Genomic DNA, 21,532 nt, shown 5'->3' on the forward strand with positions numbered 1-21,532 from the left:
ATATACTTGTAGCCATTCTTTTATGTAGATGTGTGTATGTGTGCTCCTTTTCTTTGATTATATTCTTTATTCATGTTGAAGTCCTGTATTTTGAGAAGTGTTTTGGAGTGAGCGTGTGGACGCATGCTGGACGGGTGCATGCGAGTGGAAATTAATCATTGCGCGCAGGACCCACACGTGGAAGTCCATTACAATCATCATCATCATCATCATCATCATCATCAGTATAAAATTGCATACTCTGTATGGTCTTGTGGACGGAGGGAGGAGGAAAGGTAGCCTTTGCATCGATTACAATCTACACCGTTCCCGGTAAGTCGACTTTATTTCATGATGATATTGAATAGAGGGACCGGGAACGACCCCCCACTGAACAGATGGAAGTGGATCATGTGCTGTTAATGGACCAGGTGTTAGGTATATTTTAGTGGGTTTTTTTGTTTTGCCCGGGTTCGCCACGTGACAATTTAATGTTCTGCGCAATTGTGGTTGAATGAAGCGCCGACTGCTACTCTCTTCCTCCACCCTCCCTTCATTATTTTTGTAACTGGAATATGAACTTACCTCCAAGGACTTCTTCCTGGTTTTCACAGTCAGAAGAGCTGATCACCGGGCTATATGTGATCGTGGGATGCGTTTGGTCCTCATTTTCTCGGACGATCTGACTGAGACTGCCTGTAATCATAAATAAATCAGTAAAACGTGGAATATCTGCAATTCTACTTCTCTCAGGTACCTAATAAAATCCAGTAATAATCGCGGTTGTCTTTTCATCCCGAAAAAAAGAGAGAACCATCCGAGAATGCTGATACCTACCAGAGGAAAGCTCTTCCTCGGAATCTGAATCATGAACGACAATCACTTCCGCGTTTGAAACTGTGCAGGGCTTGTCTCCCTTTCTTGTAGCTGTGTTTTCATCTTGGCTGCATGCTGAGGTCACAGAAAAAATAAGCAAGAGGTGTACACCATCGACAGGAAAGGTTCTATCAGCGTGTCTGTACATACCCTGGCCGTTCATAAATATAGAGGTACATTCATACGAACTATAAGTTATACAACTAACTCGAATTACTTACATATACCTTTGTGCGAGTTCATGTCGGCGACCATTTAAGAAGTGAAAGCCACTAGGGTGGAGAGGGTTGTAGTTTCCCAGGTGAGCGTCTGCTTGTGACACGGTCACCTGACTAAACTTGTCTATTTTAGGACCTCCGACTGCAAAGCCCACATTTGTGACCCACATTTACAAATACTGGTTGTTAAAGGTGTAGTTGGGTGCAAATGTTTTCTAATGACTATATAAAGCTTAGTACAAGATACTACTTCCCCAAATCCCTTGACTAGTACCAGCTGATAAACCACTATGCTGGTTTGTTGATTTTGGTCCTGGGATAATTGGATAGAGGCAGCAGCTGAAGAGGATAACCACTTGTAATGAAGTCTTGCTTGAAACGGTTAGTCCACTCCTTTATATTTGAAAAAAATGTGAATACCCCTGTTCTGTTTTCCAGGTACACGCTTATAAACAACACAAAAAAAAAACAACAAAAAAACCAAACAAACAAACAAAAAAAAACAAACAAACAAAAAACAAAACAAACAAACAAAAAAAAACCAATTTTGGGACGTAAAGTTTACCCTAGATACGCCTTATTAAATATAATTTCATAATTATTAAAGATACGCCTAATTAACATAAATCCCGAGCTTTTCCACCGGCTGTACCTTTAGCAAGATTAACTCAATTCACGTATAGTCTTGGTAATTATGATGCTGATTTCTTTCAGTGCATGATACCCAGTCATTAGGAACAATTGCACTTCACTAGCCCTTTAAGCTGAAGTGAATTTGTCAGTGCAAAGTACGACCAGTGGTGCAAAGCAGGGTGTAAAACTATACCGACATTCTCAGTGTTTGCGGCTGATACAGAATCTGAGTAATTTATTAGGTGATAAGGTATCTGACTACACCAAATTAAATGTGCTTTTATATTTTAGATATATATATATTTCACGATGGGATTGAAAAAAATATATAAATATAGAAACTGCTCCTGACAGTTTGAGAAGTTTACTAACCCCTGTTTTAAAGTGTGTGTGTGTGGGAGGCACTTATCGTGATCATCATTAATTAAGAGAGGGCGTGAAGATTGTTACCTGATCGGGTGAACTTAAATGTACTGAATTTTCGATACAGCAATGAGAGCCCTGCCTACCTGAAAGGCCCACACCAAGACGAATGAGTACAGTGTTTTCAATTCACAACTTGTGGAACTACGAACACTGTAAATCATTTACAGCAACACAGAAGAGTAGTAGTAGTAGTGTTTGAGTCTGAAGGTTGGGGATCTTACTCGATATTTCGCTTCCTTAACACAATTTGGTGTCACTACTAGAGATAACACTGTGAGTACCAGGACAACAACATCAAGGTAATGATAACACGATGATAACCTGTGATGCTGACTTCCTTCTCAACGTGTTCACGTGAAGTCGTTCTTTTATAACAATTATTATTAGACTACATGTGAATTCCCGAGAATTCAAGTAAAAAACGTAAAATATGTTGAAATAGAATCAAAATTGTGTTTACATATGCCGAAACAAAGATGTAAAGATAGAAGAATTGTTAAGAAATATAAACTAAAAATATTTATAGTGACATCAAGTGTGTAGATGTAACATAAGCTGGACGAGATGCTTTTAACTATTTGTTGAATTCACTCCGATTACATGTGGTTTAATGCAGATAGGTTAGCCTGGACAATAAACACAAAACACGTATGTTTATTACAGTGTACAATGTTAAAATGTACATAAATATAAATTCTAATTGTATTTTATTGGTTATTGTACAAGAAAATATTGTTAAAAACTATGGAAATAAAGAACTTTGTAAAAATCTCTAGAATTTTTGTTCTTGAAAAGAATACAGATGGAATTCCTACAGTGACGTGGACCAAATAGAAGTTTGACTCACTCACCTCCACTTTCCTTCCGGTTCTCACCAAGGTTCGTTTGAGACAAGCTGGAGGTCAAGATTACCTGTATTTGTAACGATGTCGCCATGTCAAAGTCTACCTTTTTATATGACCTCAGAAAACATCTGCAAAACAAACTCAGTGAAATAAAATTTTCCATTAAGCAGGAGTGAATCTCAGTCCGCTCTGCGCATGCGTGCAGCCTCTCACTACATCATAAGCTCTTGATCAGTTATACTTTTATTACCTGATGATGACAGCACACTAGACAAAATGGACTTCAAGTGAAGAAACCTATCAGCACGTGCCAAGACTTGTCACAAACAGTGCAATGTATTCAAGGTTTGCTAAACATAAGGAAAAGTACAGAACTTGTTGATGTTGTAAAAACCGCAATAACCGAAAGCTGCTAAAAAAAAAATAAAATAAAAAAATATCAGACTTAGTGTGAGTGACATATGAAAACTACAGAACTTGTTGATGATGTAAAGGCCGCAGTAACCAAAAACTGCTCAAAAATGAGTGTGAGCCGCATACGAGAACTGTAGGTCTACCAGGAACACCAAAGCTGATCGAGGAACTCTACTTTCGCTTTGGCTCTTAAAACTATAAATAACTTAAATGATTAGAGACAGCTGTGGAACGAAAACACGAGAGGTTTTTATTTTCTCCATCGTACCAATCCACCTTACACGCCAGGTGTGTCTGTACACGTATTCACTTTTAGGATGCAGCAGATGAGTAGCATTCAGTGCAGTTTGTGCATCATGCTTATAAAAAGCGCCCTCTACTTTATATCAACTTCCTGCAAGTGTGACGTCACGTTTCCCGATAACACTGCTGCTGACTCTGAGGTAAGATTTCCAGGCATGTCTGCTTCCTGAGAAAAAGACTTTTCTGTCAATGGTGTTTAGGAAAACGAGCTTCCCAGGTGGTGCAACATGAGCGAGGCACACTAACCCGGTTCCCGTGACCTACTAACTTACCCTCCCGGCACCTGATGATGTGTGGGGCACAGGTGGGGGACTGGGGGTAACGAAGATCAATAAATGCAGCCAGGCGTCGCTTAGCGACAGAAAAACACTCTTAGAAGAAGAATTCATTTATTTGCCGAGTGATAGTAAATTAGGAATTTGAATTGATGATCTCACGCACACCCATACTTGCACACGCTACAGCTGGCACTTTGGGTGATAGATACACCCCGTTACATTTTCTCCACACACATACGTTCACATATTTACACACTACCTCTCCTTCTCGCTTGCTCTCCATTTCTATCACACATACAGACACTGGCCTCAGACCGCAAAAGGACACAGTCAACTAGTACTGGTCCTGATACGAGTTCACAGTAAAGAAACTATTTCTCACCTGGGAGTCTACACCTCACACGGGACAGAACAGACCATTGACCGGGTGGGATGCATTTGACATCTTCGTTGTTTGAATATAATATAGCGTACTTAGTAAAACAGAGATATTTATTATCCTTATCAGGTATACATCCACCTGAACATTTTAGACGCCGGGTTCACTCCATGGTCGAGTTTTTACAGCTGGAGTGGCTGCCATCACTCAAGGGACTTAAGTGGCGTCGAGTTTATTCTATGCGAAAAAATTGAAGCAGATACGGTTTTGACTGAAATCTTCTGAGTATTGAACGCTGAAAAAAAAAAATTTAAGTCTTTTTGAACAAAACAAAATTTATAATCTTGGTATGATCAAGTGCGATGCTTGATGTATGAATAAATTTGACAGCTCTACTTTTTTTTGTCAACTGTCTTTGGCGCTTCTACAGTTGTCACCCTTTCCCCTTTACTTCCGTCGTTTGTTTGTATCTGCTTGATGCTACATCTTTGCATGAATTGCAACCAGAAAATTAATTTTGCTTCGACCCTTTAAGGAATGTAAACAGAAGAAAACACCGTTTTCTACTATTTCTGTTTATAAAGTCGTTTGCAGCGACGGACACAGCAGAAGTCTTTTTTGTCTTCTCTAATTATCAAAGTTATCTCCATAGTCAGATTTGAATTAGTGAACCATTACATCCGTTTCGACCAGATTAATACGTGTACTAACCAGAAAGAGAAAATGGCAGACAGTTCCAAACTCAGAAGGAAAGGTGTAAAGGTTGAGTGTGTGACTGTCGCGCAATGGATAACTCTCTTGACAAGAATTTGACCACACCTAATTACAACGCAATCACTGCATGTCCATCCATTCGCCAAATCAGTAAAATAGATAAATACATATATATATATATATATCTTTATTAATGAAAAGAATGTAATAAAACAATACATACGTACAAAAATGGTTTACAGTTAGCTCTACACGTAATTCTTAAAACTTATCTCTCCTCGATGTCGCTCGCCTCATAAATGTTCACCGTTAGTAATCCGATACCCACAGTTCAATGTTCACAGTTCAAAATCCAATATTCACAAATCCCTTCTTTGCTTACATCAATAGTATAAAGTTCATGCTGGCGTAGACTTCCAATACACTATACATTCACTGTCCAGTTGGTGGTCTATATTCTAACTAAACTTTCTGAAAGTAGAAAATACGTGTTCTACAAAATCCCTTTCTCCGGGGGGAAAAATTGTTTCTGATAAGGAATATTTTTTTTCAAAATTAAAATATATACACATTAAACATGGCATAACATGAATGAGCACAATTCCATTAAATCCAAACAGTAAGCAAAATCATTAATACATATGCATTAGCCTAAATGAGGAAAGCAGCAAGAAATGAATAACAATGAATTTTCAGCAGAAAAAAACTGTTGCAACGGCAACAGATTCACGAAATATTTGCATTTTTTCTAAGACTATTTAAAATGAACTTACAGACTGTTCAAATAAACCATCTCAGCGTAGTTCGTTTTACACAGATTGTTCCATATCAACTTACACAGAACATAGACTGCCTTGACCATCCTGTCCTGTCATTAGCCGGAGTGGTGCCAGCTTGACCAGTTAATTAAACATTAAACTTTGCTGAAAGTAGAAAATACATTTTCTACGAAAGGAACATGGCACAATATGTGATAGACTTTACTCACGTGCAAAAAAATTTAAAAACATAATTGCAAAACATCTGTGAAATATAAGAAATTTATCAATGCAAATCAGGTTAGAAGAAAAAACTTGCTGTCAGTGCAGCCTAGCTCCAGTGACCCTCCTTTCTGTTAGGGTGGGCTTGCTTGATTGACATGCCCTTACAATGACTACTAAGAACAGGAAGGTTTTTTTTTAAAATTCATTTGTTCTGCCTCCTTGGCTGTACACTTCTTTCTCTATCTCGTAAGTAATGCTAAAACCATGTATTAACTGGTACGTGTTAATACCAACCGCGTTACAAAAATAGGTCTTGTATTCTCAGTTGATGTTAGTTAAAGTTTGTTGTTGTCAGTTAATGTTGGTTAAGATAGAGTGTTTTCAGTTTGTCGACGAACAGATTTTCAATTCTCAATTGAGTGAAGGAGGGTCCAGGTCGCAAGGTCAGTAGTTGTCTGCGTAGGCTGCTCTCCGATTCCTTCCTCGTTAATTCTGATAAAAATCGTCTTCGTCCTCCAGAGACTCGTTTTCTTGTTCGTCGTCGAAAGAACCTTTAGTGATGAAGCTTACAATTTTTTCAAGCACTTTCTTATCCTTGGTAACCCTTGGTTTGCCATCGCTGGTAATTTCGGTGAGGACGTCCAGCACACCTTGCTCTTCACCCCATTCGTAGGCCAGCAGCAGATGGTGAACTGCAAGACCACTTGCTGCTGCTCTCTGTGCCATGGACTTGCTCACAAACCGAGAAGTTATCAAAGGCTTCCAACTGGGTAAGTTGCTCTTTTTCTCGAACGACCTTTTGGCAGCCTGAGCGACGTATGTAAAATCAAAAGAATGTTTTGAAACTGCTTCGTCTGTAACATCGGGATGTCCAACAAGGGTCTTTAATACCATGACATTGCTTATGTTTTGTTCCTCACGTGGAAACAGTTTACCGTACAGAGTACGTAGTCTATAGGGACCGAAATCCTGCCAGACACCTCTAAACAGAGGCAGTGTGTCCACAAAGCCTGTCGCCTTTTTTTCAAATTCCGGCAACATGTCACAGGCTTTCATGGCATTGTACAAAACGGGAAAGTCAATCCGCCTGGAGTGGTGGGCAATCAGTGTTACAGGCTCGTCCCCTAGAAACTCCAGAAACTCGGACAAGGCCTGGCGTATGCGTAATGTAGGAAGCTGAACGCCATTTCGATACAAATTGTCCCCTTGGACAGAATACTTAAAGATCTCTTGAACCCAATAACTAATTTCCCTTTTCGGCAGGACATATTTGTTGAAGTATTCCTCATTTACAGGTACATCCAAACGTGATGCAGAGATCCGAAGTATATGGCATTCATTTTCTGCAACAGACATAGACAATAGATGTAAAACACACAAGAAACTGTACTACCCTAAGGGGTAACACAACTTTGAACTGTGATTGGTCAGTATTGTAAAGTTTGTTCCATATTTTCTCGCGGTAACTAGGCACAAAACTAAGTCTAGGTAAGTGTATTTTCCGGCCATGGCAAGCAATTACTGTGATACATATATTTATACAAGGGAAACCATATTTTAATGGTTTATCCACGAATTTATTCACACTTACAACGAGTGCTGGTCTCTCAAGTTGTTATTTGAAACAGAAGATAAAAAACGTTCCTATTCCAGTCCGTTTAACCAACTCCAAGGGGGAAAAATTCAATAAGATGTTAAAAAAATTAAACTCAGAATAAATTCTGCATTTATATAGATAAAAATGGTTTCATTTTGCAGCTCTTAAATCGATTGTTTATGAAAGGCAAAACACATATAATGACTTACCCAGCCCAGTGATTCCAAGATCAAAGACCACCTGTCGCGTCAGAGGAACAGGTCTTTGTTTTGGAACAGGTACCGCACGTGGGATGCCACTTGGTCCTGCCGGACAACAGAGTTTATTTTACCACAGAACTGTTTTAAATTCCACAAAATGTACCAGTAACGGCCTCGTCACATTTCAATAGAGATTTAATTAAGCAACTATTATGAGTATATTTGTAGTGTTATTACCTAAAGTTGTTAATTTTTATCAAACTTTGTCTTCGTAACATAATTACTCTGGTTAATACAATATAATGATGATCAGATTTGTAGGAGAACAATGAGCTATTTTGGATTGCGAGATTCCCGGTTTCAAAATCATCAAGGTCAGAAAAATTAAAGACACATTTTCTGATTCTGATTTGCGAGAGAACAAGTGTCTCGTTAAAAATTGTTTTGTGTTTACCACAATTTTTGTATGCTGTCATACGACTCGAGTTTCTTACCTGCTGCTCCATCGGAGTTATTGCTCTGTTCAGATGCCATTGTCGAGGTCGGAATGTTTGGTTGACCTTCTCCTTGCGATGATGTTGCCATTTCAAGAAACTCTAAGTTAGAAAGCATACTAACATTACTGATCTACCCCAAAAACAATTTTCCTTACATTTTTTTTGGTAGACATATAATTTGATTTATTTCCATGCAGACTTTGACTAAACATTCTTGAAGATTACACATAAATACAAGAAAACCACATATTGATACTAAACTTTAAAATAACACCCGAAATGAGCTGAGAAATGTGAAATAGAAATACGATCTACAAATGCGTCAATGAAATAATGTTTATAGCAAATTCCTTTAAAATCAGACATCATAATAACAAAATTACAATAAAATGTTAATTGCTATATTCATAGATGTTAATATGTATATTTCATGTCAGACGGATAATTGTCAGAACCCATAATTAAGAAAGTAAAAAGTAAAATGTCATCCTCAGTTGAAAGGAAAAGGAGTGATATCGTCGTCTATTGAAAACATGAATAGTTTTCATTTCCCAATAAACGCCTTTATTCCCTTTGTACGTCTTTACAAAGAACAGGAAAGAAAAACGCGACCTAGATTCATGACTTGGGGTTGTCTCCCTCCCCATCATGACGTGGCATTAATCTTATGAGTGGGTGGTTCGACACCTCAGATGACCTCTCATAAAAAAGTTAAAAGCTAACAAGCTAACAAAAAACTACAAATCAGTAAGGCTATTCGTCTACCTGTTCGATCAAACGAGATTTTACGATCCATATGAATAAGGAGTCTTCTCTTTGAAAAAGTGAATAAGAATGCTGACATTGTGACAGTGATACGTGGCAGATGTCCGCCATGTTTAATTACCTAAGAACATTTCTTGAATGTAATCTTTCTATTTTATTCTAACATATTTTTCTCATGGCTTCATGATATTTAATCATTTGTGTCTCTCAACCAGTACCCCGGTGTAAATTAAATACTCAATAAGTTACACTGGATATATTAAAGTATTTCAAACAGACTTCCTTGAAGTGTTTTTGCTCAAATCAAAGTACAGCCATTCATTTTGCATTTGATGTATTATTTTAACAATTAATAAAACTATGAAATAGACAAGAAGTACATACCCTGAAGACTCAAATGATCAGCAGACTGAAATGTAGTTCGTGCGATAGACTAACAGAAGTACAATACTCCTTTTACAGCAACGATATGCAATGTATGGCAGCCCCGTTGACTTCGTATGCATGTAAATCGAATGACAACTCCGTTTACCTGCTACTCGCTGAGTGCTAGTCGAGACCTGGACGTGCTTATGGCCTGTTGCGATTGCGCATGCGCATGCGCAGAGCGCTAGTCGTCCTCCAATAGCTTTCCGCGATTGACAACCGCTGCTTTTTCAGGTGACGAAAATCGATGGCGTGTCAGTGGAGGTATAGGAAGGCTACTTCCTATCGTCACCTCTTTCTTTCCTTACATCAAGCTGTCGTCTCCGAGGTGTCACCTACTTAATTAGGACGTTATTTCTCAATATTAGGTATTGACTCTATTGTAGTCGAGTCAAGCAACTCAGAATGTGAGGAAACGATCTCGCACCTTGGTGTGTTTGCGTGGATACCAGCGGAGACAAAGAGAAAAACGAAATAAACAAAGTGGCTGGCGAAATATTTGCCAGAGAGTAGACAGGTTTGTGATGCCAACTACCAAAGAGAGTTGTATCTTGTGACTATATTAAATGTGCAAAAGTTTAAAATATTCAATAAATAAAGATGTGGGCAAGGCGTTTCAACATTGCTTGTGGAGATCTCCTTCGAGCACATACTGTGTTATTTGGTAATCACAGTAACAATGTGACTCAACATAAAAAAATATTTTATGGGAAGTCATCTCGCAAAAGGTGAATGAATGCCTGTGGCTTGGCACTTAGAAGTGCCCTGAATACATAGACAAATGAAGAGCCTTGAAATATAAATATTTACAAATATAGCCTGTGTTCACTCAAAGGTGGTACTAAATTCGCAACATCATAACACTGATAACCCAGATTACTCAACGATTGAAAGCAAGTGACTGTTTAGTACACACACACCTGGCTCCTCCCGATGCAGGAGTTCACTGCATTTACAAAGTGTCTACATAATACTAAACACACACAGTGGCATTTGGAGAGGGCAACATTGTTGTATATGTTGAAAACTGCTTTATACATTTCCTGATGTTATAAAGACCACAGAACCGGAAGCTGCTAAAATAATAACAGACTTAGTGTGAGCCACATATGAGAACTGCAGGTATTCCTGGAACACTAAAGCTGAGGAACTCTACTTTCGCTTTCGCTTGTATAACTATAAATAACTTACACGATTCGACACAGTTGAAGAACGAAAACACGAGAGGTTTTTATTTACTCTTGTTTATCGTCCTGCATGTCTTTTTTCGTGTTGTTTCTATTTGTATATAAGGATGTTCTTCTCTAAAAATCTGTCCAATGTATAATTAATTCATCAATAAATTAATCCACTAGGGGGGCTAGCTAATCAGCTACGAATTCACTCAAACTTAAAAAAAGATCAATCTATCAGTCGCTACAGCACTTTGGGTTATACACCCCGTTACATTTTCTTCACACATATACATGCACGTACATACACCCTATCCCTACGGATTTAGCTATGTGGTCACGTGGTCACGAGAAAAAGACAACAAACAAACAAACAAACGAAAATTTGAGTTCAGTCTGGTGAGTACAGTAAAACTCTACTTAAAGTATGTTCTGTCCTGATTTGTCATATTATAAGGTGTGCCACATTCGTATTTGTTAACGACTTGATTGCCGGGTGTAGATGTGTGATTGCAAGAGGACTCTTTTTTTTTTTCTTAACGCTATTCATCAAGAGTATATGGCCCTCCTACTGGTCTGACAGGAGATATTCATTTTGACTGGCTGTGTTGGGTCCTACGATCTGCATGCTAGGAGTTTATAAGCCAAATACATACACACACTTTACTGTAAAGCTGAGAACTGCTTCAGCTTCTCTCAACACAATATTTGTTGACGACTTTAGAGGACATTATCGCTGCAAGAAACCTCTAGCAAGACATGAAGAACCCACAATCACCAGTGCTTTTTTCACGATTGCATTTTTCCCTAAAGTTTGTCAACAACTCGTATTAATATTTGCAAAAGAATTCATGCCAGTCGCTGTCCTCCACCCCGGGTGCACGCCACACACTGCGTGAAGCACTGGAGAAACTGGTCATTAATAGAACAGAGGCGGAACGACCCAACATATAAACGTAAGCAGGCGTCAAACTGTCTTCTCTGAGACCGCTAAGGACATCAACTTAAGACAACGCTAAGCTAAACAAACAAATCGTGTAACTCTTTGTCCAAACCGCTGGACTGTGGTAATCTGGGCGTGGCTTTGAGTGATCCCAAAGTATATTCGATTTCTTAATTTTTCTCTGGTGTTTAAGTCAATTCTTTTGATTTTATTTGGAAACGTTTCCAGGTTTTCTACTGGTAGATCGAGGGTGGAGCATCTACTGTAACTGTGTAGGACTTCAGTCACATGACCGCATCATGACTTGAAGAAATGTTAGAAGCCGGTATTCAACGATTTGTTCAGTTGCTTACGCCTGACTCTCTGAAACTTTTTATCTCGAATTTATCTGTTTAATTCAAGATGAACTTTTCTCATTTTCTGTGGCTTCTCCTTTGTTTCAAGATTTCTATCAACAATTGAATCATAGCTCATATAAGTCACTAGTGGTTATATTCGTGGAGTAAACACCAGATGACACAATTTGACTCTAAACAGCACCAAGAGTTTGTGACACAGCACACTGCCAATTACTGCACAGTTGGTGGTCAGTAAAATCACACACCATACATATCATTAAATATCAACCAAAGACTACTTCGTGAAAGTTTATTGATGAGGAACTGAACATTTTAACTTCGGTAATGATAGAAACCAGTAGATGCGTACATCCTATTCTAACACACCTACATTCGTTCTTGTGAATGGTCTGTCTTCATAATTTCATATTTTTAGAGGAGTAAGAAAATATTAGAAAAAGATAAAACAAAGATCAATAACCGATCTTCAAGACGCTACAGGCGAGCAGTTTAAAATGCAGTTTGGGCAACTAAGTTGCAACAATGAAAGAATCTCCTTCCCGGACCATTCCTTGGTCGTCTTCTGTCCAACATCCAGCAGCATGTGGGTTAAATGTCCGAGATCGACCAACGGGTCTATAGAGGACACGTGACTAGGCCAGTGGAGCACCTTCCAGATAGTGAGAACGGTGATACAAAATGTTCATGTCCATGCGATTGAATTCACAAACTAGACGCTTCGTAAAGTCATTTGAAACAGGATGGACAAAGCATGGTGACTAGACTTAATATATCTAAAAGTACAATCTTTTGTAGGTGCTTTGGCCAGAGAAAAAAGACAAATACATTGTCTTCACACGACGACAAATTTGTTTCTGGCTGTACAGAAAATATAAAAAGTTCAACGATCTGGAATTTTCTCAGGAAGAAACTTTATCGTTCTAAATGTAGGCAGCATCACCAAATGGTAGACAGCAAACAGTAGCACTCTAGATATAGACATTGTCTTTCCACAGAAACTTGTCGTCGCCAACCATGCTTGCAAAGCGTTGAATAAATGGCTTGTAGAAAGTTTCTAGAATCTTCCTGGTTTCTGGCAGCATGGGTCCGGCGCTGACCGTGTGAACACCTTTATTCTTTGGCTGCTGCGCAAGGACCCACGTCATCTTAGCATGGTCCAGAGGCTCTGCAATAAACAGAAAGGATACTTGCTGGCACTTTATTTAATTTTATTTCAAACTTCATTCTGCAAAACTTGAAATGTTGATGATAAAAAAGGGAGATGATTAAATAGGTTGATAAATGATAATTAGTCAAATGTAAAATAGTGACGACATTAATGACGTCAACTATACGTGGGCAGAGTTTTGGTGAGCTGATGTCGTAGGTGTGGTGACGTCAGGTGTGTGGTGACGTCAGGTGTATGTTGACGTATTATTATTTTGACGTCATTTGTAAAGCTCGCATGGAGTGTGCTCCTGGGGCTGGGACAACGAGGAGACATGGACAACATATTATTATTATTAATTAAAAATAAAATGCGTAAACATTTAAAGATGCTGTATCTTTCGTTACAAGAACTCAAATGAATTAAGAAAAGTACCCATTTCCAAAAATTCGAATGTCTTTGTCAGCTGGACTTCCATGGATCGTACATAATCATCAAATCGTAGAAATAAAATCTGGTCACGTGGGATGATTCTCAACCAGTCCTCAAGGTATACGGAATACATATTTTCGTATATCCGCAACTGAAAATAAAAACGTTTAGTTTTAATAATTCGAACATTACGACAGCCTTAGCTATTAAAAAATAATTTGTCCGGTTTCTTCTACATTTGCCATTCATCTACATTTTGACCCTCAAATATCTCATAAATTTTCACAGAAAAAGCTTCATGTTACACAAATGGTGAATGACAAATAGTTTGGACATGTCTATGTGACTTTGTGTCTATGTGTCTTGCCGACTGTACTTGCTACATAAAGTCAGTCAAGGAGAGGATGGTAAGAACTGTTTATGTGACCAACCATGTTGACACTGTCTCGGAGGGTTTTGTCGTACACACAGTAACGCAGTGACTGACTCTTAAAGCAGGTGAGGAACTTTTCAAGTCCGTCCACCACGTCCTCGTGGAACTTCTCTGGCGTCAGGTAAGTCTGGCAGGACTTGTTTCTGCCCCAGTCAAACAGGAACCGCGAGTATAATCTGCAGAACACAGCAAAGACTTCAATTCTACGAACCCCGCCACCTTCTCGCTCATAGGTGCAAATAGTGAAGGCATCACGTGCAAACATGATAAACACAAAATAACAGGTGAACAGGTAAACACGCATCAGGTATTACAAAGCACTATGCCACAAGAGACACTAAGGTGTGTGCAAGTTCTGTCTACTAGAGTTTGAAATGTTCCAAAAGTTGTAGCTCGCAAATACTGTCAAGCGGCAGATGGTAGACAACTCTTGAGACTACTTACATCAAACACAGACTTGGGTTCTTTCCCTTAGACAAGTCACCCGCATGTTCCACTTGTAAGCCATATGAACGAACATGATACTTTCCATAATCGTGTAGCAGTAGAACTAAATAAAGCAGCTAGCAAGAAATATGGGTTGTTAACACTATTGATTTGTGTTACTTAAACTTAATACAGTAATAGAAATTGTCGTTTTTATATTAATTAATTACAGCAGGTAAGATGACTCGACAACCCACTGTCGGAAGCAATATTACAAAGTTTAAATACTTATCGAAGATGGTGGAATAAAGGATTTGTCAGCTTGTCACTTTAAAAAAACTAAATTAATTGTAAATATTTTTTAAAATACAGAAAGATAACTTAATGTCTGTTGTGACTTTTTCGTAAGGAATGAAGTGGTTAGCCGACATGAGTATAGAGTCAAACCCCTCCCCAATCACATTAAAAATAGAAATGAGAATACATCACTCTCATTAAAAACAAACACTTATTTGTGCAAGATAACACATCGACAAATCAGCTCCAGTAGATACTGACATTTCCTTGCAATCTTGATAACAGTAGAAATTTTGAAGACTTTTCCAGAAAGTGCCCCATCCTCTACTCTGTCTTCACATGAACTCCGACATTTCCAGTGGCGGACATTTTATAGTCAATCATTTATTTTAACATCAGCTGACCTGGAGGTTCTTCTGAAGTTAGTGTGTAGCGGTTTAAGTCTTTAATCTCTCAAGTTTTTATTTTGACAGCAAAGAAAGCTAAGACTGGAATTCAAGGAAGTATTGTTCGATAATTAAATTTCCCACTAACCTGGGTGAAGTAGCTGATGTGTTATTTGTGTAAATTAATTTAGACACGCCAAGAGTAAACAACCTGACAAGATAAAGGCTGATGCAAAGTGGGCTTTTAACTAAACTACTTGCTGCAGTGTGGAATTAAAGGCCATCCCGAGTGAGCAATTATTTTCAAGCGAGTAGGTTTACTTCATTATCAGATAAAAATTCCAAAAATTTCAGCGAAACTGTTCTCTTTTTCAAATCTTTGAACTTCACGGTTCTTTTTGATATTTAGATAGAGGTCAAGACCGCATTTCCAGGGATGTCTTTAATTTCTGAACAAGGATTTAATAGTGTGAGCATTTCAAAATGGCTGGGGCCCTTATCGACGTCAAGTCTATCTACTTTTTGAAAAAAAATTAGTAAAAATCTACAAAGTATTTTTTTTTAAAATACCATCCCCCCAGAGATATAGTCTATTTACTTACGAGCTAATTTAAGCATAATTTCACGAATGACTCTAGTAGTTCTTTAAGTATTGTTAAGAATGTTGAAACATGAAGATGGAGATGTTAAAACACGATGGTTAAACAGTTCCCTATTTTATCATAAGTAGAAAGGCAGATTTTATCCCATATTCATATGGTATTGTAAATGTATTTTAATACAGCTTACCAAGATATTTAAAAGTGAAATAACAATGATTATGACAGGATCGGTGTTGAGTTTAACAGGTAAGCTAATATCGAGAGAAAACAATCTTCAATCATTCACAAAGTAATCTAATCTTAACTTGAACAATCGCATGATCGGGTTCTAAGATCTTAAAAATATCTTAAAATATGAAAAAGAATTATTACATCAGCAAAAGGAGTTTCAACTGACTTAGACTAAACATTTTATCTGACATTGACTTCCAAACAACTACTTTATTCTTTAAGACAAACTTTGTTAAAGAAATGCACTTGAGATCAATGGAGGAATAAAAGACCGATGAACGAATAAGAAATTGAGAAGTTCTCGCAAATTTAAGTCTTTTATCTTAAATGGATTGTAATTTATTTTACTGTACCTCTGGACTGGGTGGCGGAAAATAAGGATAATTTTGACTCGAGGATTCAAGTGATAGATGTGACTGGGTAGAATTACACGAGGCTCTGAGCATCCTTCATTTCCAGAGAAACGAAGCCATTCGTAGCTGTCGTAGAAATAGCTGGGTGACCCGTCCACTGCAATAAATAATGCAGCCAGAAAAATAGTCACAAACACACAATATTGTGGAAATGAGTGGGGAGTGTCGTGTCATAGTGGAAGCACAGTGATTAATCGTTTGCTGAAAATCTGAATTTTAAATGTGTTTTGTCAGACAGGCGACAATTTGATAATCTAATATACTGTATATAGAATAATTCAGGGGCAAACCTTACGAGACAGACAGAAAGAAAGACAACAGGAAGAGAGACAGAAAAAGGAAAAAAAAGAAAAAAACCAGGAAGGAAGGGATGAATAATGGAACGAAAAACAATGAAACTAGTGCAAGAAAGAAAGAAATACATGAGGGAAAAGGAACGAAGAGACAAATAATGGTTTGAAGGGAAAAAAATTAGAAAAAATCAAAGTAATAGCAAGATAATTAAATAAAAACAAAAATCCACAATATTCATATTGTATTCTGAAAATAATGTCTGTGGACTGTGGAACAAATTTAGTTAAAAAATTTTGTTCATGGCTACAAAAGGCTACAATCAAAGCTTAAATATAAAATCTTACTCGTGATCTTCTGACTTTTTCCAGATGTCTGAAGATCATTCTCAATTTGCTCGGCAAGCCCTTGAAAGCTGTTGGCATACTGGAAAAATGTGCTGTTGTCTGAAATACGGAACAGTAAAAAGATTGACGGGTACACGAATGAATTGATATTGAAAAAATCTCATATAAACAATACACAAAAAATAAACAAAATGTAGTCCAACAATACTTAATATTCGCAACCAAGCAGTTACCATGTATTAAAGGCTAACCCAAGTCAACAAACATTGAAAACGTTGTGAATTTTTTAAAAATAATAATTATTATAATTATTTATAATTTAATAATAATTATTTTTATTGTTCTTAATCCAACTCTCAGGAGTACTTTACATAAGTTCAAGACTAACACAAGTAACAAAGTCCCACGTACAATAATATCGTTCTCTGTCAAACCAGTGAAACTCCTTTTTGATGTTTATAAAGTCTGGATGCTTTGAAATGCGGAAAAATAAATCTGATGTTCCGCTTTTACTGATTCCGGCCAGAAACCCATAGGGTACGCACAGGAACTGTAACTCTTCGTCGCTGTTCCTTTGGTACCAGCAAGGGTTTTTACTTTTGTTGGAAAAGTTAAACGGACCCTGAAAGAGATTCAAAAATGGAAGAATAAGCCGGATTTTTGTGAACTAAGGTTGTTTTTATTCTCAGTCTACAGCATTGGCTTTCTTCTCTCAAGTGGTAAAAACACAGAAAGTTAATAACAATAACAACAACAACAACAGCAACAACAACAACAAAAATAAAAATAAAGAAGAGGTGGTCTAGTCCTGCACAACATTTTATGTCTAGGATTTCAATAAAAAATTGAAAAATCATCATGTTAAAATTTTGAGCAAAATCTTACCAAGTGCGGGTTAGGGCCCCATGCAGGTATCCCGGGTGGTATTCCATTTTCACACGGAGGAAACAACGGTTTACTCCCAACAAATTTATCTCTGTGAGGCGCAGCTGGACTGCGTGCATAGGAAACTTCAAGAATGTCATCGATGTGATCCAGATCTCTGCAAGAACAGCACAATATGTAAGTTTCGGTAATTTCCCAGTAATAATAGCAATATTATTCCTACACTCAATATCTGGCCAGCCACAAGCGTCATTGAAACCAGCCGGACCGCCATGAAAAGAAGCAAATACAGAGTGTGCATGAGAATAACATGGGCGGAGAGAATCGATGTCCATCCACAAAAGCACGATTCTTGCATTCACTTTTAAAGCTCCTGGTCGTATTTCAGATTCAATTAGTACGAGAAACCAATCGTAAAAAAAATTTCTTTAATTAGTTGAGCTTCTGATATTAACTGCGGCGATCTGAAGGAAAGTAATAAAATGAAAACACGAGGAAAACTGGAAAAAGGATCTCTCGCTCTGTTCTCTCCGGAGGGGTGCAGTGAGAGAAGGCAAGAAGGAGGTAGAGAGAGAGAGAGAGAAAGAGAGAGAGAGAGAAGTGGGGAAGATTACCTTTGAAAATTGTCCTTGCGAAGAGAGAAAAGGTTGTGACGTAGCTGGTAACGGTCAGAGATGTAGAGGGTGAGTAAGACGAAGACCACCAGGCATGTGGCCACAACTCTTGGCCATAGTCTCCCCATCCCCATCTGCACAAGGAACTTGCTATGTTATGCAACAAACACACAAACACACATATAAACAAAATGCATGCAGTAGGTGGTAGTTACGGGTAAGATGGCGTCATCGATCACGTGTCACACTCTCCCAATGTCATGTATTCCCAGTTACACGTGTAAACTTTCCCAGACCATTTTTGCGGGAAATGTTTGGACAGAACAAGTTTCCAACGATTCGATCTCCTGTTTTGTTATTCAAAAGCCCACAAAGAAAACCATTAACTCGGGGGTCAGTCGATGGTGGGCCGGGACGGCGTGTATTCCATTTCCTGTTCCCACACCGTTGTGGACTACGGGTGGTTCCCAATAATGAAGACGTATGACAACTAATCTGTCGATGAAAAGAGAGGAATTTGTCTCACCAAACGAGAGAACACAGTCCAGATGGCTCGTGTTTCGTTTCGTTCATGTCCTCTACTAATATACAAATATTGACATAAGACAAATTACAGAAGCACAATTTGAACATAAAGCAGGTTTATTTGGAAGAGCTCAGTCCCTTGACCTTTATTGTCGCCAGGGCAGGGGTCCTGGGATTGGAAATAGACTGAATATAACAGTGACTTTCGCGGAGGAAAGGGGAAGAAAGTCCAGGGGCAGAGGGAGTTAATTCTCTTTATTAACATTCGCCATCCATTTTTTTCATCTCAGTGTCGGCCATTCTCAGCAAAGCCACGGAGGGGAGTCTTAGAGTGCTGTATTGGATCACGTGACCAAACCAGACCCTGTCTTATTTTGCTAGAATGGGTTCCTGGGGATCCATCAGGAAGATACCCTTGCTTCGTTAACATGAGGATATGAGCAGTATAAAATATACTGACTCACCCTAGTCACTGGAGGTGGCGCCACCATCCTTTCCAGGTGAGACACTTATAGCTTTGCTATGCAAGTCTGGTGACGACCTGTATTTTAACTAACCTTATTTTTTTTACCACAAATAAAATAACTTATCTATTTCGGTCAGTAGTTTGTTCGAGAATCTCGCAGCCCAGGTGGTGCTACTTAATTTTTCATTAACAAAACTGACGATACTAAAGGAGTAATGAGGTCGTCCTCTACCAAGAACAAGAAGATAAGTAGTCGATGAAAAGACTTTTACGAAAAGGTCGCTGGTTAGAGCAAAGACATGATGGATTTCAGTTGTCACCTGAATCGCCATCATCGATTGTCTTTCGCCGAGAGAAGGGGATCACGTGTCTTGGCGTTTGCTAAGCTCGTTTTCTTACCTTTGGCAGGAAAGGACGGTTGGGTCGCACGGTGAGCAGTCCACTAACGACGTGCTCGTGGCCCGAGTTACGAGACATTAAAAGCTTGTAATTCTACCTGTTCTCTGACGGAAATAGTCACGATGCATCGATCTCCTTCGCCACGTACGCCGTCCACTTCGTTCTGAGACGTAGCGGGAGGGCTTTGAAGTTTTTAGATGATAGATGTTCCTACTTCTTTTTTCTATTTAAAGACATCTTTTCATTCGTCCTTCCATAGTTCTCCATCCTGTCGTCCAGCATCGTCAAGCGATGGTATTTGACCTAGCAGAGTCCCTTGGTGCAACCGACCCTTTCCCTAAAGCTGCGAGCAAATGCCCACGTGACCAAAGGGCTGCTCGGGTTTCGGACGATCAGATAGATGGAAGGATGGGATCAGGTGTGCATAGACGGCATAGAGGAATGCCGCAGAGAGTGAATGAAATAGAAAGGACTGAGTACAAACTTTCTCTCACTCTAACGTCCGCTTGGCTTTGAAGGCCTCATTGAGGAACTCGATACCCTGGTCACTCCCTCAGGGTAGGGAGGTTCTTTTTTTGTGGGTGTGTATATGTATATACTTTTAAAAATTAGTATATGTGGGTGAATAAATTCCTTTTTGTATCGTTCATTTTGTCTTGATGTGAGTGGCTGCAATCGACCCTGGGAGTGACCCCGACATCCGGGTCATTGAACTGAAATGTATACAATAACCTTCGCCTTTCTATTCCTCTAAACTATTTCAAGTTCCGTTCTGACTATCTGTGTTATTTGCAAACATCTCTAAACAACTAGTGCGTGTTGTGGTCTGTTTTCTGTATAACTCATTGAAAAATAGAAATAATTTATAAACTTCTATGAACCTTTACGTGTAGAGTCACCTCCTGGGCTTTACCAAGAACATAACCTGAACAGTTGTGCTCGACAGGGTGGTCCGAGCGAAATACAATAAATAAATATATTTTGCTGTGTAATTTTTACTGTTAGTCATTTTACCGTTGTACTCATGACCATTCATCATTACTACGTCCCTGCAGGGACAATGCAAGGAGGATATGTCCCAGGAAGATTGTAGGAGTGTTTCCCAACAGCTTATTAAAATACAGAGTTCTATAAACTGAGATGCTAAGTAGACTAAACCTAGCTAATACTAAACTGACCTTCCTCAACTTTTCCTGTCAATATTTTAGTCTGAAGTTTGGTTGACTTTAGGCTTTCTTTTGGTGATGGCCTCCAACTAGCAATCTTACAGGTGGTGTGTAAGTTCATGTTGGTTACTACTGTATTTTTACATCGCCAATGTTCATCTAACACAATTCTAACATAAAACAAAATGAAGATTGATAATTCGCTACAAGGAAACAAAGAAAAAAAAACCCAAACAATTAATTAATAAATAAATAATGAAGTTCTCCGCATCGACCATATAGAGAAATATTGAACTTAATTAAAAGATTGGATCACTTTTTGTCGAACCTAATCAATGATTTGCTCAGAAGGAACGGGTCTGTTCTTTACCATAAGTTTTGCAGAAAAACCAAACATTAATCAGTCACGTGACACGAAACACGTGAGCGGAACTGAGGCCCACCTTCCTTGCAGACCTGGTCCTC

General features: G+C 38.5%; 2 protein-coding genes across 2 annotated transcripts; both read right to left on the bottom strand.

The window, feature by feature from the left end:
• Positions 1-5,269: 5,269 nt before the first annotated feature.
• LOC112575429 lies at positions 5,270-9,634 on the bottom strand. Its single transcript, XM_025257300.1, has 4 exons — positions 9,492-9,634; positions 8,340-8,441; positions 7,855-7,950; positions 5,270-7,391 (listed from the first exon to the last, which is right to left on the bottom strand). Exons 2-4 carry the CDS (start codon positions 8,428-8,430, stop codon positions 6,535-6,537), a joined length of 1,044 nt encoding a protein of 347 aa, XP_025113085.1. The 5' UTR covers positions 8,431-8,441; positions 9,492-9,634; the 3' UTR covers positions 5,270-6,534.
• Positions 9,635-12,603: 2,969 nt separating this feature from the next.
• On the bottom strand, positions 12,604-18,268 carry LOC112575725 (carbohydrate sulfotransferase 15-like). Its single transcript, XM_025257726.1, has 7 exons — positions 17,898-18,268; positions 17,424-17,634; positions 17,013-17,111; positions 16,315-16,471; positions 14,018-14,195; positions 13,590-13,737; positions 12,604-13,172 (listed from the first exon to the last, which is right to left on the bottom strand). Coding segments are annotated over exons 3-7 (681 nt in total). The 5' UTR covers positions 17,014-17,111; positions 17,424-17,634; positions 17,898-18,268; the 3' UTR covers positions 12,604-12,975.
• Positions 18,269-21,532: the final 3,264 nt, after the last annotated feature.

Source organism: Pomacea canaliculata, linkage group LG11, assembly GCF_003073045.1.
Source record: "Pomacea canaliculata isolate SZHN2017 linkage group LG11, ASM307304v1, whole genome shotgun sequence".
In the NCBI taxonomy this organism is placed as follows: Eukaryota; Metazoa; Mollusca; class Gastropoda; order Architaenioglossa; family Ampullariidae; genus Pomacea; species Pomacea canaliculata.